General features: G+C 41.4%; 1 protein-coding gene across 2 annotated transcripts; it reads left to right on the forward strand.

Moving 5' to 3' along the window:
- The first annotated feature begins 18 nt into the window (after positions 1–18).
- LOC115392580 (sodium/potassium/calcium exchanger 1) lies at positions 19–8893 on the forward strand. 2 transcript variants are annotated; one of them, XM_030097284.1, is made up of 9 exons: positions 19–2217; positions 2987–3046; positions 3297–3405; positions 4580–4660; positions 5159–5247; positions 5393–5662; positions 5751–5840; positions 6420–6586; positions 6660–8893. In XM_030097284.1, the coding sequence occupies exons 1-9, from the start codon at positions 1204–1206 to the stop codon at positions 6907–6909; spliced, it is 2130 nt and encodes a 709-aa protein (XP_029953144.1). In that variant the 5' UTR covers positions 19–1203; the 3' UTR covers positions 6910–8893. The 2 variants fall into 2 exon arrangements, with proteins under 2 accessions (XP_029953144.1, XP_029953145.1); XM_030097285.1 differs by lacking the exon at positions 4580–4660.
- The last annotated feature ends 467 nt before the right edge of the window (positions 8894–9360 follow it).

Consider the following 9360-nt stretch of genomic DNA (forward strand, 5'->3'; position numbering starts at 1 on the left):
CAATTCATTGAGAGGTCCAACAGGAACAAAAACACTTGAACTATATTTAATTCTAAATTACACTTTTCAAAGAACTCTGCCGGTTATCAGTAATACCTATTATTAATATATTATGTAACTCCTCATTACAACGTGGAAACAAAACATTCATGTGCATCAGTTAGCGTGCAGCACCGCTTCCTGCCCGGCGGATACACCGTTCATCCAGATAAACAGTTCCGCTGTCATAAGCACAGATAAAAGAGGGATATACTTAATGAATACACTCATTCTAATATAATTTAATGATGTATTGATGAAAATATTTATACATTTTATGACTGAAAAGTAACTGTTAACCCCTTCAATAGAATATTTTATGATGCACTAACTCAGTGATTGCAAATGTTAGTTTATGCATCAATAATAATTTTTTGTTTTGTACTTATGCAATATAAAACATTTATAGGTATGTAATTGTATCAGGTAGCTGTAATCTGTGGGAAACTTTGATTATTGTGCATTAAATGAAATATTAGAGAGGCATAAACATGAAGCGAGAGTGAGACAATGCACATAATCCTCTTAGACGACTTCAGGTATTAGGTATTATGCTGATCCATTGTGAAGCCTCGTTCTATGTCCTACATAACCCTTTGGTCATTGCCAAGAGTTTGTGATTGTGCCGCCACATCTGACTGGAGAAATTAGCTTCTGGACATTGCTGCTCCCTGCAAGCTAAAGGGCCGATGATATGGTAAGTCTGCCTCTGTCATTAAATATGCTTTATTTGTTGCCTTAGTTTGGGAAGGGAATAAGTCCAGATCCTTACAAATGTCCATACTGTTTTCATTCCTTTTACCAGGCCCTCATTGCTACTTCATACATTTGAGTTTTGTCTTTGGAATTTTGCTTAATGACCCTTGAAAAGGACTTGGTATTAAAATTTAATCCACGAAGGGTTTTCATGAAATGTTCAGATACATTCACATTTAGACGACTAGTACTCTGATCCTCTCTAATGTCATTTTATTCTTGATGATTCCTTTAACTTGACTTATAGGCTGGGTTTTCTGAAGATTCGAGGATGTGACATGACTCACACTGCTGAGGTTGTGAATCGTGTCGACCCATGGTCTGCTGGGGAGCGAGCCAGACTCTACCGAAGCCCATTGATGCATCCTAATTTAACCTAGCCGCGAGTGAGACTGCTTTTGGAGGACGATGCATTGCACAAGGAGGAAGCGACTGCAGCTGAGCCGAGTTCTTTTCCTCCTCTCCGGGGTGTTCCTCTGCACGCTCTACCAGCTGACCATCAGTGCCAGGCTCTACAAGTCTCTGTCCATGCCTCAGATTGGAGGCGACTATGGGGAAGGTTCAACAGAGGGGGTTGAGGAGGCCACGGTGGAGACTGCGGGGCTGGAGGAGCCGCTCACCGCGGCCCAGGAAGTCGAGCCCACAGATCAGACAACGCCAGAAATGCACGTGGTCCATCAAACGGACACAACTTCAGATTTCAGAAGTGCTGCCCCCACTGACTCTCCATTATTGCCAACCACCAACAGAACTCTTGTGCACTGCATATTTGTGTCTCCCGAGCCTCCGCCGCCGACGCCCGCTCCGCCCAAACCCCCAGCCGAAGCTCCACACATGAAGGGAGAATACCCCGAGGACATCTTCTCTATCGAGGACCGCCGGCGAGGCTGGGTGATTCTCCACATCATGGGGATGATGTACATGTTTGTGTCTCTCGCGATCGTGTGCGACGAGTTCTTCGTTCCCGCCCTCGGGGTCATAACGGACAAGTTGGCCATCTCTGACGACGTGGCCGGAGCCACTTTCATGGCTGCCGGGGGATCGGCCCCGGAGCTTTTCACCTCACTGATCGGCGTCTTCATTGCCCACAGCAACGTGGGCATCGGCACGATCGTCGGGTCAGCCGTGTTCAACATTTTGTTTGTGATCGGGATGTGCGCGCTGTTTTCACGGGAGGTTCTCCACCTGACCTGGTGGCCTCTTTTCAGGGACGTGTCGTTCTACATCTTCGACCTCATCTTGCTCATCATCTTTTTCTTGGACAACGTCATCATGTGGTGGGAGAGCATGATGCTGGTGGGCGGTTACACTATTTATGTCGTTTTCATGAAGTTTAACGCTCAGCTAGAGCGAGCGTTCAAGACCCAGCTCCACAAGCACAAGAGCATCGTCAAAGTCATCGCTGTGGAAGAACCAGAGAAGGTAAGCACTCACGTCCACAAAACTGGGCAGGATTTGTGTAAACAATTGAAATTACTGCTTTCCTTACTTCACAGAGTGAATAATTCTTCTTCAGGTTTTTATTATTGCAAAGTTCAGGGTTACTTTGACAATAGTTTTACAAATTGGCCCTTTCAAGAACAGCATTTCCTGCAGCTATTTGAGTGAAATTAAACCGGCAGAATTGTTGATACTCAACAAAATATGCAATTAATAGGTTTGCTGTTGATTCATTATGGAAATATGTCCACATTTGTCAATATTCACACCCTCTCTACACTTGCTTGTTGCATTTTAAGGCCGCCATGATGAGACGAGTCATAGATACTTGAAAAAAAAACTTTGACGAACCAAAGCTGATCAGCCACAGCAGGCTAATCCTTTGAGGAGTTACTGTGGCACCAACGTGACTGTAGTGAACGTGATCAAGTGAGAATTCGTATAGCTTCTGTTGGGATCTGAAAGTTTCTTTCACATGTGCATTCATTCACGAAGCTGTTTTTATTGAGATGTTACATAAGTACACTCGAATGTTTATTTTTACCTTGATATGATGAGAGACACATTTACAAAGTTATTAAAGTGTTCATGATCATGACTTACAGCTGCATCCGTTTTTACTTTTAAATGTATTACACACAGTGTGTGTAAAATATGAAAATACCAATATGTGCAAGTTTATACACATCTGTGAAGTAGAATTTACTGATTACCGACTAATCTCTGAAAAAAATATCGTTGTTGCACACAGACGGATGAGGAAAGTGAAGATAACACGCCTCCTCCTCCAGAGGACAAGAATCGGCTAAAGGTAAAAATCAACCAGCTAATTCATTCCGAAGAGAAAAACACAAATCAATGACTCCATGAATCGAACGCTCATAGAATTTAATTTTCTTTCCATTCCTATTTATGTCTCTGTTTGTCGCATCTTGTTTACAAGCCTGTGATTCACATTTCATCCATATGTTAAGAAAACAGAAGCTCACTCCAACATGACTGTGTGACTGTGTTGCCTCACAGCGAGGAGCTGTCATAACCTCGGTAATCTCTCTCCACAGTTGAAGCCCTCCCTTCAGAGAGGGGGGAGTTCAGCATCTCTGCACAACAGCACCATGAGAAACACCATTTTCCAGCTCATGATTCACACATTAGACCCTCTGGGAGAGGGTGAGTACGCGTTCAAAAACTGCTTTTATGACGTCCGTCCGGGGGCGATGTCCTTCTCGTTGCACAAAGGATTAGCAGACTTCCCCATACGAAGGCAGCACTAAGTCCAGATTGATACTAATCAGATAAATACCTCCCTCGGTCTATAGATGGATCCATTTATGAGTCCACAGTGAATCATGGGAGGGAAGTGAAAAGGAAGAAGACTATCCCTGCCACTGTGTTTAAATGATTTAGTGCAAATAGTTCATTTTCAGTTGAGTCTGTTTAAATGCATTATGGGAGAAAGTGCTCAAGACTGATCAGCATGAGCTGGTTTCATGAAAACAAGCCGTTCGTGATAAATTTTCAAGTGCGGCCAGATGCATCATTCTTGTCATACCAAAGTAATCCCAGAACATATTTTTATCTGCTCTGCTTGCCTGCAGGAATGATACAGTACAGTGCGTCTCAGCTTGTGTACCTACTTCCTCCTGTTTTGTTGTTTTGCAGGCCTCAGGGTTCAACATGATTCACTACTTCAGCATAAAGTTTAGATTTCAATGAGCCTATGAAAAGAAAATGGGATCAGTTGCATCTTACCCTTTCTTCATATATGTATAATCAATCAGTTTGGACTATTGGAGAGACCTTTCCACACTTACCTGTAGCTTATTTCTGTCAAACTAAAGCTTTTCATCAGTCCAGCATGTTTCTGACTGTCTGTGATCTTAATTAGAAATAATAACCCTCATTAGATGATGCTCTCTGTTTCACTGTGTTTTCTGGAATTACTTGAATGCACTGCTTTATTGGCTTTATAAGGTTGCAGTAAATATAGAGGATTCGACATCCTGCTGTTTTCTTTATCATTTATATGCTTCTTGTACAGTAATTTCTGCCGGACTGCCTGCATAATCGTAAGAGTTAATTAGCTGAATGGTTAGTTTTGCTTCATTAGTTTTAATTTTTAATGTTAGTTCATTAGTTGGCAAAACACGTCCTGACTTTCGCTTTTTAGTGCATCTTTCTCTTTAGATCCTTTTACCACACTGAACAGAGTTGCTATAAGGTTCGTACTGCTGCTATTGATGTACAGCTATTGACATTGCTTGTTCTCTGCTCAGCACTGTTAAACATGACTGAGTAACCCAACACCCCTTTCTAAGATGATTTCTGCTTTGATTGTTCGTAGGGAAATTTAAGGAGAAGGCTGAGATTCTGAATAATGTGGCGAGACGGAAGGCAGAGGGCAAATCTCAAAGCAAAAGTGAAGGTAAAACATGGAAAGATGTGAAGACGCCCTTCATAAGGCTTTCGGATTACTCACAAACAAAAACTGAAAGCCAAGCTGCAAAGTTCTATTACACAGTGAAAAAAAAAAAAAAAACTTCGATGAAGTGATTCACAAACTAATCACAGATGCAGTTCTTCTCTCCATTTTGAAGTAAGATCATGTTTTTCTTGCATTTCTTTCTGCTGCGTGTTGTTGGCTGGTGATCAGAAATCAAATGACATTAAATTTACACTGAATTGTTTTTTCAAGGGATAAAAAACTCTTTAACATTGCATACAGTGCACTAAAACTGAAATACACATGCAGTGCTGTAAAAAAGCAAATGCACATGAAGACGGGTAATTCAACTCATTTTCCCATACTTTATGTACTTGTAAGCAACACATTCACTTCTCTGAAGGTGGCTGTGAAGTCTAAATATACACAGGAGCTGTCATCGATAAGTGAATGAGTCACAGTCTGGGATTCCTTTCACAGATGGCGGAGAGAAAAGTGAGGACAAGAAAGAGCCAGAGGCTGCCCCGGCTGCAGAGACGGAGAAGAAGGAGCAGCCAGAGGACAAGAAGGTACACTCCAAAAAGCCCAGAAGTCACTCTTTGATACCTGTCTATGTAAGAATCAGTGTCCAGAGCTACGGCTTTTGTCAAGAAGTCACGTCAAGCATGTCTGGCCGCTGCTTTTTACATCTTTTGTCCATCTCGATGTCTTCAGGACGATGTTCCAGCAGATCAGGACAATCCAGAAGGCTCGGAAGACTCCGGCAGTGACGAAGAGGACAGCGATGAAGACAGCGATGAATCCAGTGAGGATGAGGAAGATGATGATGATGATGAAGAGGAGGAGGAGGATAATGAGGAGGAAAAGGAAGACGAGCCTCTGTCTTTAGAGTGGCCTGAAACAAGACGCAAACAGGCCACCTACCTCTTCCTGCTGCCCATCGTCTTTCCTCTGTGGCTGACGGTCCCCGACGTTCGAAACCAGGTGAGAGAAAGAGACGCACGTCCAAAGACCGGCAGTTAAAGCTCCTTTCCCCTCTGGGTTTCACTTTCGTATCATTTTTGTCCCACAGAAATCCAGAAAGTTCTTTGTGTTCACCTTTCTGGGCTCCATCGTGTGGATCGCTGTGTTCTCCTACCTCATGGTGTGGTGGGCTCACCAGGTCAGTCCCGGCAGGCTGTCCTGAGAGGTTTACAGACAGACGCCGTGTCCGTCTCACTACACACAACAAGTTTAGATGCCGTGAGAAACCCTTCTTTATTTTAGATTCATTCTTCATGAGGTCAATGGGGTCTGAACGAAGTATATGGAGTTTGTATTTCAAATAAAGAATGTAATCTGTAGACAGAATTGACCCTTTGTATGTACAGTTTGAAAATCAGTATGTTTACCAAGTGTCATATGACATCGAAGGTGATAAGAACTCAAGAAAAAACAAAAAAGAAGGGAGAAAAACAGGGTAAAACCATAGTAGACAATAATACTACTTATAATAATAACAATAGTAATACTATCCTTGCTGTGGGCTCATCAAAGCAAAAAAAAAAGTGAAAAAAAACAACAGAAAAACTTACTTTTTAGTGAAATGTTGCAGTGATCAGGGATTACGTGCTTTGATAACGTTAGAATTTGTGTCTTTTCCCGTTTGTGAAAACTGACACATCCTTTTCCTTTTGAAAGAACGAACAGTGTGCCATTACTGTAGCTTCTCTCCGTTTTGACTTCTGCTTTGCTCACACAGGTGGGTGAGACCATCGGCATCTCGGAGGAGATCATGGGCCTGACCATCCTGGCAGCGGGGACGTCCATCCCCGACCTGATCACCAGCGTGATCGTTGCCCGTAAAGGCCTGGGGGACATGGCGGTGTCCAGCTCCGTGGGCAGCAACATCTTCGACATCACCGTTGGGTGAGTCTCTGTTCTTACGTCTGACGTGCCATAAAACGAGCCGATTCAACGGATTCATCTCTGCCTCTCGCAGCCTCCCTGTGCCCTGGCTCCTCTACTCCTCCTTCCACGGCTTCGCTCCGGTGGCCGTCAGCAGCAACGGGCTCTTCTGTGCCATCGTGCTGCTCTTCCTCATGCTCCTCTTTGTCATCATCTCCATTGCGACCTGTAAATGGAAGATGAACAAGGTGCTGGGTTCCACTATGTTTTTGCTCTACTTTATTTTCCTGGTGCTCAGCGTCATGCTGGAGGATCGCATCATTGTCTGTCCGGTTTCCATCTAGAAAAATGGGAAAAAGAGGAAAAATTGCTCTAAAGCAGGACTGCTGACCTCCACATGTACGGGTCTCATGAGAGTTTATAAGAACCATCAAGAATGCTACTGTAGTTGCTCTGCATTGATTGTTATGTCTGAGCGTCGGCAGCAAAACTAATATCTCACACTGGGCTGCGACATTCTGCAGAGGAAATTATGAAATAGTTTCCAGAAATAGATAAAATCATACACAGGGTTTCCCAATGATGTTGTGTGAGTCACAGGGCCTTGCACACTTGCTGCTTGACTTTTGAAAATGTGAATCATCTCCTAATTATTGCAACTTAAACTCAGTTTGATTCCAGAAAATTAAGAAGCCCAATAAATGACCCTTCAGCAGGTCCTCATGCAGCAGCATTTTGCTTTTTGTTTGTTGATAAACTGACTGATTTGGGAGAATTTGGAGTGAAAATTATCATTTGACTGAGAAAACTTACGTAGCATTTGTTGTAAGGCAGTCATTATCACCCAAAATTTCCAAATTTATCTGGTTATTATTGTGTGAAAGTTGAACACGACGTGTTTGCGAATTTGACCCCAATTTCACCAGGAGTTGACCCACAATCTTGAAGCATTTGCGGGATAATAAAGTTTCCATTTGAGTGTGACTCTCAGTGAAAACACTGCTTTTCTTGCATTTTTGTGTCTCTAATCGGTCCGGTTGTCGCAGCCCAGCGGCAGATATAGAACCTTTTCTATTTACTTGTAACAGCGGCTGCTTTAGCATTCCTTTTTCCACATAACCAGGAGATGCATGTGATCTATAATAGTGTAACTTTTGCAGTGCGAGGACGACCACGGACCGGGTGACAAACATGTTTTTCACATGATCTGTATAAAGAAATTAGAAGTCTAGAATTTGTGCACGAGTTGAAAGAGATAGGTTTCTACATGTGAATTTTGTAAAATATGTAAGTATGCATTTATTTTATAACATTCATGAGAAAGATCCTGAGCTTGGTTGAACTTGTAGTGAAAATGTCAGAAATAGTGCTAAAAAGAATCAACTTTGTAGAATAAACATGTTTATTCATTAATGAAGGCAAACTATAGATCCAGTCAGAGCGGAAATTATTATTTTTTTTAATACGTAAAAATTGTACAAATCGGTTTCTGTGTTACAAATGATAAATAATACTCCAGAAACATTGTTCCAGCTGACAAATAAAACATCACAGACATAAAATAAGGTTTTGGTCGTCATTGTGGATTTGTGTCGATCGCTTGTTACAAAGTGGGTGAACGCCAATTTACACTGTGAGAGACTGTTTTTCTTCTTCTTTGTGCACACAGCCGTGTGTGATCCAGCATCGTTTCGTCAAACGTCATAGTGAAGTCCAGTGATAAGCTGTGCAGCCGCGTCACGTTACGAACAGTCGAGGCAGGGCAGTTTATAGTGAAAAAACAGGATGAACACAGTGAAAGTGATTGAACGGGGTGCAGGGCAGAGCTGCTGTTTTCGAACCCGACTCCTTTGACATGTACACATCTATCAATATGCTCAGTGCAAAGAAACCCACACCACCGTCTCTGAGGAGGTGGCTGGCTATTAGAGGTGGTTAAAATGTCTTTCCACCCTCTGTTGGTCACATTTAACAGTGCATCGTTGTCTAAATATCTAAAACTGACATCTACAACAGACCGAGAAGACTCAAAGAGAATATACAAAATGCTAGAGCCAAATACTCTTCACACGTTCATGGATTCATCACTGTACCTGTAAATTCTTTATCAAAAGATTAAACCATCAGAGAACATTTATTTTCACTTTCAATTTCATTGTTTTCGTTTCTGAGGGAAAGCCACTATTGTAACACATAAATCATTTAATTACAACTTTAAAAAAAGGTATTGCTTAAAAAAATGTAAATAAAACAGATATAACACTCCCTCTTGAGCTTTTTTTGGTACGTTGTACAAATAACATTGAACAAATAAACTTTGTGCATGTACATTAATTCTGTATTTCCCCCTTTTTTTTTTGAAGAAAAATATTTTCTCAAGTCTCCTTCTAGTTTAGTGCACAGGTGCATCGAAGAAAAATTGAGTCAAATTAAAAAGTTCATTTTTTTAAGATGATTTTTTACATTTAAAATGCTAACATGTTCCCAATATTTCAGATTTATGATAAATCTATTTATTTTAGTTTTCTTTAGCTGAGAAATAATTTGATCAGTAACAGAATATCTTGAAAATTCCGGATCATTTGTCGTTCAGATTTTTTCACACAATTAGCATTTAGAATGTTTTAAATTGATCATTTTATACATTATGAGTTTAGTAAACACAATGAACATTTTAATGAGAGTCAATATTTCCATATGCACCTGTATTCAGACATGTGGGCTGGATCCCATGGGATTTACAGGGAGCACACAAGGATCATTTCTTTTTTTTTTCTGCTTTAAATGACTTAATC

This window comes from Salarias fasciatus, chromosome 7 (assembly GCF_902148845.1).
Source record: "Salarias fasciatus chromosome 7, fSalaFa1.1, whole genome shotgun sequence".
Lineage (NCBI taxonomy): Eukaryota > Metazoa > Chordata > Actinopteri > Blenniiformes > Blenniidae > Salarias > Salarias fasciatus.

Coding starts and splice junctions, on each gene's coding strand:
- LOC115392580 (XM_030097284.1), top strand. CDS start 1,204: ATGCATTGCACAAGGAGGAAGCGACTGCAGCTGAGCCGAGTTCTTTTC. Junction 3,406..4,579: donor ATTAGACCCTCTGGGAGAGG/GTGAGTACGCGT, acceptor GATTGTTCGTAG/GGAAATTTAAGGAGAAGGCT. Junction 5,248..5,392: donor AGCAGCCAGAGGACAAGAAG/GTACACTCCAAA, acceptor CGATGTCTTCAG/GACGATGTTCCAGCAGATCA.